General features: G+C 36.5%; 1 protein-coding gene across 1 annotated transcript in view; it reads right to left on the reverse strand.

Annotated features, from left to right (window-relative positions):
* The window catches only part of PLRG1 (pleiotropic regulator 1), a 13247-nt gene extending 6278 nt beyond the window's left edge, over window positions 1-6969 (reverse strand). The window contains exons 1-7 of the mRNA XM_012645251.1: window positions 6794-6969; window positions 5296-5402; window positions 4128-4270; window positions 3355-3408; window positions 2451-2544; window positions 1838-1925; window positions 411-512 (exon numbers count right to left, since the gene is read on the reverse strand). Coding sequence (XP_012500705.1) covers window positions 411-512; window positions 1838-1925; window positions 2451-2544; window positions 3355-3408; window positions 4128-4270; window positions 5296-5402; window positions 6794-6802 — 597 coding nt within the window. The 5' untranslated portion in view covers window positions 6803-6969. The remainder of the gene's footprint in view (window positions 1-410; window positions 513-1837; window positions 1926-2450; window positions 2545-3354; window positions 3409-4127; window positions 4271-5295; window positions 5403-6793) is intronic.
* Between the last annotated feature and the right edge of the window lie 3671 nt (window positions 6970-10640).

Here is a 10640-nt window from a genome sequence, read left to right on the forward strand (position 1 = left end):
TGTACATTTACTACTATATACATTTTATTTTAAGTCTGATATATTTTGAATCATTTTAATTTATTATAGTTGAAAAGATAATTGGTAGTTCCAAAGAAACTTTACAGGGTGTTTTTCCCCTTGACCTTCATTCATATTAAATACTTCAGACACTTTCCTAAATTTATTTTGTCTGCTCTCCACATTTTGCAGCCTTCTATCAATATTTTATACAAAATGCACATAGCTTTTACTGAAGAAAGTCTCCTTCCCAAAATATCTTTTAAGATAGTGCCTAAGCCCCTTCTCAACCTACCTCAAATCCCTCTGTCAATTTTATATTCACTCTTTTCTTCCTTATATTCTTCAGCCCTAGCCAAGTGGAAAGCAATCGTGTTTCACATAATGCAATAAAATACAGATTTGCTCACCCTGTAGAGTTTCCATGGTGGGTGCCACTGGGGTTTTGGCATTGTAGGGGCTTTTTTAGCCATCAGTGCAGAGTTCTTGGTATTGCCAGCCTCCATGACAATCTAGACATGCAATAGATTATATTATTATTAAAAGATATCATACCTAAGGTTTCATGTTATTAATTCACAAATGGAAATTGAAAGAGGGGACTTATGAAAGTTTTTCCTTAAATGAAAAGCAAACATTTTTTCTAAGTCTTATCTTAGACTCATTTTCCAATAATGAAAAAAAATTTTTACGTTAATTTTAAAAAGCAATATGAAAACCTGAGAGAGGTTGAACATTACACTTAAGAGCACACATCACTGTATATGGGTTCAAAACTAGCTGACTGACCTTGGGTAAAAATTATGTAACCTATATGTATGCCTCATTTGTAAACTGGGAAGAACAGTGACTATCTCATGGGGTTATGATGAAGATTTTAAAAGTAGTAAATGCTCCACGTAAGCTCCTATTACTATTCAAGTCATTTTAAATATATTAACACCACTGCCTTTCATTGTCATATTTTAATAGTATTGATTTAATGTAGCAGAGACTGACAGCTTTTGTATCTTCTAATACAGTCCTTAAATACTATTTTAAAAGGTATACCAGTTGATATACCATTTATTGTTACCATCTATCCATTCATTCATCCAAAATTTAAACCCATAAAGTTCTTGCCCTCAAGAAGGTTAAATTATATCCTCCTAAGAAGGCAGAGAGCCTGGCCAGAGATATGCTCTGAATGGAGGATAAACGAAGAAATGGGGTATGAGCATCACAAATGCATTCACTTCATAAACCCAAATCAACTGCATAACAAACTGAGGAAGTAAAGCCCACACTTATTTCAAGTGAAGCATAATAAAATAAACTACATATTTTAGTTATTCTTTCGGCAACTACTTTCACCAAACCAAGAGCAGCTGCCGTTTACTTAGAGATAAACTCAGGTATTTCTAAATGCTGATTTTTAAAACTAGTTATAGAGCCCATGAATATTATAACACTAATAGCACTCAATTGTAACTATATAAACCAAGTTAGCATTTAATAAAAAAAGACTTTCATATTTAACACATACCCAAGTTTCAGAACATTCCTTGTACTTTTAATAGTGGGCAATAAATACCAACATCACATTATCTTCATTAAAATACACACTATGCACAAGTAGACACAAAAATAACAGAATTTTAAATTCTAAAAAATAAGTCAATTTACTAACAAATTAGGGCTATGGAATAATAATGACTAGCTCAAGCTGCTATTTATCTTAACAATTCCAAGGAAGTGTCTATTTCTTTAATATTTAAGTAAGACTTTTGGGATAAAGGGAAATAAAGTAACATGCTCCAAAAGTTAGAAACCCATTATTTGACACAGGGAAACTTACTGAATTCACTGCTGCAGGCTGTGAACGGTCAGGAGTCCCAGGATGTCGGTATTCATTTCCACCAGGTGCAGTACGATTTGCATCAGCCCTGAGGCAAAAGAAATATTACATTCAAATCAATTAATGCTTCCAATCATGTATTCTATAAAACCAACCCTATATCTTAAATTTTTCCTGATAAAGGAAAATGTCATGTAATAGTTAAAGAAACAAATTTAGGCCAAGTGCTGTGGCTCACACCTATAATCACAGCACTTTGAGAGGCCAAGGTGGGAGGATCGCTTGAGGCCACGAGTTCGTGACCAGATGGGGCAACACAGCGAACCCCGTCTCTACAAAACATTAAAAAATTAGCCAGGTGTGGTGTGTGCCTGTAGTCCCAGCTACTTGGGAGGCTGAGGTAGGAGGATCACTTGAGCCCAGGAGGTCAAGGTTACAGTGGCTAGAGCCACTACACTCTAGCCTGGGCAACAGAGTGAGAACCTGTTTCTTTAGGAAAAAGAAAAAAAAGAAATAAAAAAAGAACAAATTGAAAAATGACAAAAATGTGAAAAATGTGAACAGTAAAATATGCTTCCAAAATCTTTGTAATTATTAGCATAGTATTTCATACCTGGCCTGAGAAGAAGGTAATGCCACTGCTAAGGACTGTGCAGCTGATTCACTTGGCATTCTCTGGATCTTAGTATCTGCTGTCAAAGCAACCCCTATTAAAACAAAAAATCAATTCCTTATAGTAGCTATCTTTATTTTCATTTACATTCATTTAAAATAAAACACTGGAGGAAAACATATACCAAAATGGCTATTATTTCCAGGTGGTGATATAATACAAATTTTGATTAAGTTTTGCTTACCTTTGTTTCTAACTTGTTTACAATAAATACTGGTTAATAACATATAACTCAAATTTGATTTTATCATAAGCAACCTGGCATTAAAGTAGCCCAAGACAGTAAAGTTAAACGTCTATTACATTTGGACATTACCTTCAAAAAAAAAAATTAAGCAGTTCCTCAAATATTAACAATTTTTCCAAGAGTGAATCTAAGGTACTACAATAACAAGCACTCAATTTCCCTATACTTTCTATGTACATTAAGCTTTTTGTCCTCTACTTTGTTATACTGGCCATTCCATCTATGTGGCAATCACTCTACATACTCAAAGGACATGTTTATACCATATCCTCTTTTATACTAACATTTTATCATTTTTATAAGCTTAGTGATATTTACATGTCTGCCTAAACCACCAGATAATAAACTTGTCTAGGCCTGGAGCAGTCTTATTGTTTTTGAATTCCTATCACAGAGCTTGAAAAATATAGGTACTTAAGAATTATTTGCTGAATTAATGCATATGAGTATTAGTAGTAATTATCTAAAAAGCTATGTATGGATGCTTGGCTACTGAGCTTATCCTGTATTTTACAGGCAACAGGAATCTCACTATTGGCTCATTAGTGGAAATATATGTAACAATACAACATTTTTGATAAGCAACAGCTCACTAACCAGGTCCTGGTGGATACGGATGTGTACCTGTTACCAAATATTCAACGTCTTGACCTAAAAAAAAAAAAAAAAAAAATAGAGAAAAGGAAAGAAAAAAATTCATCAGTGGTGAATTTATCTTAAGGAAAGTATCATCTTTTTTAATGTATCAAATAATATTATCAACTGGATTTCTCAAATTTTTCCAACTAAATTCAAACCTCAGGAAAAAAAAGTTGATGATTTTTGTTTTGATCTTTGTAAACTGTGTACACAGCTATTTCTTTGTTTATTTGCTGATATGAGGCCAGGAAGGCTTATGCGTTTGCTATATAGCCCTGGTGTGTAAAGAGGCCTTCCTATAAACTGACAATACATTCTGATTATTTCTTCCAAACAAATGGTTTCCTGTGGAATCTTGGATTCTCTTAATTCATTACAATTTCAGTACTTAGTTTCATCTTACTGACGAAAGACAGATGGTCTCCCTAAGGTTAGGAATATTCTCTAAATTTTTCCTTTAACTTCCACTGTGACCTTCTCCAAATCCTAATACTTTTTACCCTCATTATACTACCAATTGTATTTCCTACAAGAAAAAAGCCATCAACCAATGTAATCTCATTACTTCCATGAGAAAATCAAGACTTTCATTATAACACTGGTACAGCTATTAAACACTCACTGTATGATCACAGTCCTTCCAGGAGGGGCACTAATAACATATTTTATTAGTTTTTCTATTTTTAAAATTCACATGTAAGTCCTGACACTTCTGATAACACCATACTCACCTTGATTGGCAGGATACTGTTTATGACCATATGAATCCGCTGCATTCTGAGGGCCCTTCTCTTTAAAATTTTCTTTCGAAGTAGGCATATGCAACACAGGACCATATTCATTACGAAGCTTGATTGCCATTTTTCGTTTGTGACTATTTAAAAATTATAAACATAAGAATGTATCCTTAAATACTTTCCAATGTAAATGTTTACAGATAGCCAAGAAACAAGTACTTAAATAGCTTAAGTTTGCCCAATCATGTAGAAAAAGTTTCCAGTAAGATTTTAAAGTTAAATAGTATTTTAAAGAATCAAAAATTTCCAAGTGCATTTCCACACCATATCTATTTTCATTTGCTCACAATCCACCATAGTATTCATTAAACCTAAGTAATATTTTAGTTTGTTACCTAATAAATACAAAACCTTTCAAGATGAATTATCAAGGGTCCGACAGATTTAAAAGTATATGAAAACCAATATATCTTTTAAAAAACTTCAAAGTCAATACACATTCCTTCAAATGTCTAAATATAAAAATACAGTAAAAACTTCTATAGCAACCTTTACTAGATGTATCTAAAAAGATTAGTGAGAACAAATCAAAGTACTTAATTAGTTCAGTATTTTAAAAAGAAATGCACTTATATTACTTTTAAGAATAGTCCGTTTTATAAATTAAATATAAATGCTTATTTGAAGAATTAAGTAGATTTAAAAGAAGGGTAAAGGACAAAGAAGGAACACTGCACATAATGCAATCCCAGACTGGAGCTGGAGATGTAGAAGCAAAATTATGCCACCACTCAAAACTCTTCACCATACTAACGAGAAAAGATGGGAGTAGAGGTACTGGCCAGGTACAATTTCAGCTCAGCAAGGCTCTGAGAGCAGCGGGAAGCTGAAAGCACATACAAAGTGATTGATTATAAAAGGGATTCTCCTAATTATCGGGTATTTGTAAAATGCATTTAATTAATGGGATTTTTACTGTAAAAGATATGGCCAAAAAAAGTTAAATCAGCTTAAATTATGCCAAAACACCATTTATCACTGAATGGATAGCCTGTGACTGTTAGCATTACTAACTAGTCTTTAGAGGTCTCCCTCTACCTGCTCTCTTCCCCTAGTATTAGAATTTTAAATATTTTAGCAATTGAAAAAAAACTATACCTACCTCTCTTCATCCAAAGGCACAGGTTTTCCGTTATCAGCTACAAACATGTCATGGGTCCTCTTTAATGACCTGAACACAAGTGTGTGCACAGAATGTTTCTGTACCTCCTAGAAAGAAAAAGTATAGTTACACATCTAGCTACAAAATATATATATTGTACCCTAAATTAAAGTCAAATTAGTTACATACCTTACATGTTTATGTAAAAAGCTTTATACCACTCACCACAGCTACTTGTAGCAAGCTACACAAGTCAAGTTCGGAGAAGAGGAGCAAGCTCCTCTTTGGCCAAGGCCCCAGGTAGAGCAAGGAGTGATGCCTGAGATTAGTCATTTATTCAATAAGTATTTGCTGAGATCGTACTATGTGCCTGGCAAATTCTATGCTAGAAGCTAACAACAGAATGATGAAAAGGCAGTCACAGTCCCTGTGCTCAAGAGGAAGCAGAGAAATAAAAATAAGCAAAATAATTCCACATTTTGATAAATATTATGAAGGCAACAAGCAAAGGGCTGAGACAGAGAATGAAAGAACTAAATGTAACTGTGAAAGATCTCTCTGAGGTGCTCTTTAAGCAGAGAGGGAACTAGCCTTGCACAGAATAGAGATTAAGAACAATCCAGGCAGAGGGAAATGTCATGTACAAAGGTGTTCGGTAACTGAAATGATGCCAGGAGGGTAGCACAGTTGTGTATGCTGGGTGACAGGGTGCTTTGTAGTACAAGATGAGGTTACAAGGGTAGACAAGGTCCAGATTAGGTAAAGACTTTTAGACCATTACAACAGTCTATGTTTTTGTTCCAGTAACACAGGGCCAGTAAAAGGTGCTAAGCAAGAAAAGCATACCAGTTTAATGTTTTAAACAGAACAACTTATAGGAGAACAAAAATGGAAGCAAAGTGACCAGCTGGAAACTAATGCACCAGGCCCGATGAAAAGATAATGTTAGTCTGAATTAAGGTAGATTGCAGTGGATATGGAGATTAGTGAATGGAATCAAAAAATATTTGGGTCTTATCTTCTTATAGGACAAGGCCTGCTAATAGAATGGTTGTTTAAGCTAGGGAAAGATGTAAAGAACGTCAAGTTTTCTGGGGGTAGAGCTGAAATAAGGGACGAACTGAACGCAAGATAGAGAAGACTGCCAGTCGTTTAGGACACAGAAGCATTGGCACTACCCTGCGGGCGGCAGATGCCAGTGGTCGCACAACAACAGAAGCCCCGCCTCCGAGGACAGTGCCCAGCTCCCAAGGGCCAAAAGAGGACTAGACGCATCATGCCAGGCTTCCCGCCCGACGGAACCTCCCCCTCGGGTTTCCATCTGGTCCCTTTCTCCCTCCCCCAAAAACCTTAAGAAAAGACCACCCGGCCTCGGCCAAACAGCTCCTTCTCGCAGCCTCTCCCCAGACTCCAAGCACTCTCGATCACCCACGCCCGCTGCCAAAACCAAAAACAGTCCAGAGGCAACCGACTCTTGAGATCCCAAGGGTCACCATACCTCGACCATGATGCTGCTGTGTATCCCACGTCCAACAGCGAAGAATATACTAAGCACCAGCGCAGAACCTGCCGCCACAACTGTGCGGCCCCTTCCGGAATCGGGAGGCCTGGCGCCGGACGTGATGAAAGCCCCGCGCAGGCGCGTTGTTCTCCCCCGAATCTGGGATCCAGAGGCGGGCCTTTCTCCTCGGGACGGCTTCTGGGGCGGGGTCTCGGGCTGGGGGGCGGAGACTCCTGGAAGCGCCTGCCTGCAAGGCTTCACTTCTCTCTCCGAAGACGTCTCAAAATAAATGTTTTCTGCCTTACTCTCAGACGTAAATGTTTTCATTTGGGTCCCTAGTTGTTTGTGCTGTGTTCCCCGGAAACTTAATGCTTTTTATTCAGAGAACTTAACGATCTGGAGACAAACCCCGTGGGTTCTAAGGCTCTTCCACTGCCCTGATCTCTTTCTTTGGGGGTCGCCTGCGCGCTTTACGTCGCCTGGTTCCAATCCTGGCTCGAAGCACTAGACGCCCGTGTAGGCTTAACGCCTAAAAGCTATTTTACTTGAACAGTCCAGTAAACACTTGTTGAGTGAATGTTGCGGAATAGTTGTTTCAATTTGGGAAATTTTGACATGTAGATATATGCGAAATAATTTTAACAGATTACGGCGAATTTATTTTCTGCTACGTAAATTTTAATTTCTCAAACCTGCATAACTCTTGGCCGTTTCATAGTTGTCTGTGGCTTCAACAATGCCAGAGCACAGCTTTTCAAAGCTGGTGGAAGAAAGACACAACTGGAGACTTTAGCGATGTTTATATATGCACATCCTGGTACCAAGTATTGGTATTTTATTCTCTACCCAGGTAAAATCTGCAGGCTGTGATCAATCACGCCCAATTGTTTTTCTGTGTAAAAAGAAAAATTGGTGGTGTTGGGCATGTGCAAACTCAAACAGACAAATATTTCAATGGTCACGCTTTGACTTCACTGATACTGTACCCAAAGCATACAGCATATACTTTGAGAGTGGAAAATAGTCTACTAAAAGCATAGTCAAGTGAATCAACACTCTCATTTAAAAATTCATTAAAAACATTAAAGTCATGTTTTTACTTGAAAATACAATCATCTCTGAATTTGAATGTGAGTTTGGCCTAAGAACTAGTTTTCTATAAAAGTGGCCAGTGATGGTAGACCTTGCAAGGAAATACCATAATTATAAAATATATACTGGGGGAACTAAATCATATCATACTTACCTATAGGTAGTGATAACTATGGAGAAGAACATGATTTTAAATGACATTAGAACTATATAAATGTAAACCAGACAGATATATCTATGGCAATGTAATCTCTAGTTAGGCCTATTAACTTGTTAGATATTTAATCATTCTGGAAACATTTAATTTATAAACCCAGACTCATAAAAACATTGTAATGATTGAGGTAAATTACACCAGATTTTACTCCTTTTAAAACACTCTCTTGAATTTACAGAATTGTGTCATCCACTTTAAAGTTTACATTATTTTAGATAGATATGGAGCTCAAGAGACCCTATTATCTAGTTCCGGGATTCATGAATTATGCATATTGCAAGCATATTTTTTATTTATATGGGAAACTTTTGATTTGTTTTGTTTTCTGGAGACAGACCTGTCAGTTTCACTGAATTGGTGAAGGGATCCAGGACCCAAAGGATCTGTCCTGGTTGACATCTCAAGCTTATTTGAACAGTAGGTGTCACTGCTGCTCTGCAAAAAGGCTCAGAGGGTTTTTCCCTAAAGCAGACCTGGCAAATAATTTATGAACATAAATATTAATACTATGTGTGTGTGAAACCAATAGCACAAATTTTAAGCCAAGTTTTTTTTTCTCACCAATACAGAAAATATTTTCATTCTATTTCAAGTCTTATGTCCTTTGCTCTTAAGCAACAATAGATCACATGAGTATAGAGTTGAGTGCCATTTTCATCAGCTTCTTACCATATTTTTACAGGAAGTGTTTTATAATTCTTATAAAAATTATTAATATTCCTATTTCTTTCTGTTTCAGCTTAGAGGGCTAAGTATATAATTTTTAATAACACTGTATACAATATTATTTAGAGTCATGTGGCTCAGTATGTCCTTCCCTTTCATATTTGAAATTCTTCACTAATTCAAAAGAGAGTAATAGTGGGAGCTATCATTTCTTATTTGAATTCCTGAGGTCAGAACCGGTGAAAAATGATCTTTGGACATTTCTTCCAAACCAAAAGTTTGGTTTCTGATTATTTATCACAGTGCTAAGAATTGGTCTAAATGCTAAGATAGTGTTAGCAGGCGCTTTCTGATAGCACAGATGAAACAAAAGGTTCGGGGATTGTAGGAGACAATGAGGGGGCTATTCTTCCAGTTAATGGCTGGAAAGGCTTTGGGAATAATTAGGCACTGTCAGTCAGTTATAAATATCTTAGTAAGGTGCGTGTGCGTGCGTGCGTGTGTGTGTGTGTGTGTGTGAGAGAGAGAGAGAGAGAGAGAAAGAGAGAGAGAAGTGTTGCTTATCACAATTGCACCTGCCTCTGTTCTGTAAAGCCCCATCTCATGTATGTTAGTTTGCTAGGCTTATGTAACAAAGTACTGCAAGCTGGGTGGCTTAAACAACAGAAATACATTGTCTCACAGTTCTGGAGATAAGAAGTCTGAAATCAAGGTGTCAGCAGGGTTGTTTCCTTCTGAGGCTCTAAGGGAGTATCTGTTCTGTTCTTCTCCCTGGTTCCTGGTGGTGCACTGGCAATCTTCGGCATCCCTGGGCTTCTGCTGCATCGCTCCCATCTCTGACTTCATCTTCACGTTGCATTCTCCCTGTGCATGTGCCTATGTTCAAATTGGCCCTTTTTAAATGGCATCAATCATACTCTATTAAGGGCCCGCCCTATTCTAGTATGGTCTCATCCTAACTAATTACATCTGCAAAGGCCCTATTTCCAAATAAGTTCACTTTCTTAGGTACTGGGGATTAGGAATTCAAAATGTGAATTTTGGAGGACACAATTAAACCCACGACAACATGTCACAAAAACAAGTATCAGTATTGGACATGACCCTGACTCTCCTTGTTTACCTTTACAAATAAGCATTTGTACTTACAAATGTTTACAAACATTTACAAACGTTTCTATTTTGCAGGAATACTTTCAGTGTTTATACTGACATAGAAGAAATAGCACTGTGATAGTTCCAGCTGTCTTAGCAGAATTCATATACTACCACGTTTGGGTGTAATATTTGTTTAATTTTTTATATTTTCCGGTAGACTTATGAGGTGACTAGGGCATGATGTTCACTATCATACACTTGACATCTAGTTGACTTGCAAATGGTAAGTTTTCGATATTCGTTGAATGAGTGAATAAGCAATACAGGTGTAGGTGGCATCGAGACCCTCATTTGATAGGTAGTTGCAGCTATTGAATCCCCAGCAAGGATGTTGTGCGTGAGTGTGTGTGTGTGTGTGTGTGTGTGTGTGTGTGTGAGATGTGCTCACCTCTCAAAAGATGCTATTTCAGCAACCATTAATTTAATCATAATCTTTGTGTGTAAAACAAAGAATTGCTTAAAGAGGACAATCCTGTCTTTCTGATCATTGTAAATTTTATGAAAATAAAATATTTTCCATTACATCTAAGTCAATGCTTAATTTTATTTAGTTTCTATAAAACCTAACCCAGCTACTTAGTTACAAAATACTAATTCATCTGTAGAAACATTTTCAAAAATGAGTTTAGTTAGCAGAAATACTTTTTGACATGAATAATTAAGATGATTAAGGCATTTGATTGAATATTTTACTGTTACAAAGTTTATATT

Source organism: Propithecus coquereli, unplaced genomic scaffold (assembly GCF_000956105.1).
Source record: "Propithecus coquereli isolate 6110/MARCELLA unplaced genomic scaffold, Pcoq_1.0 Scaffold228, whole genome shotgun sequence".
Classification (NCBI taxonomy): domain Eukaryota; kingdom Metazoa; phylum Chordata; class Mammalia; order Primates; family Indriidae; genus Propithecus; species Propithecus coquereli.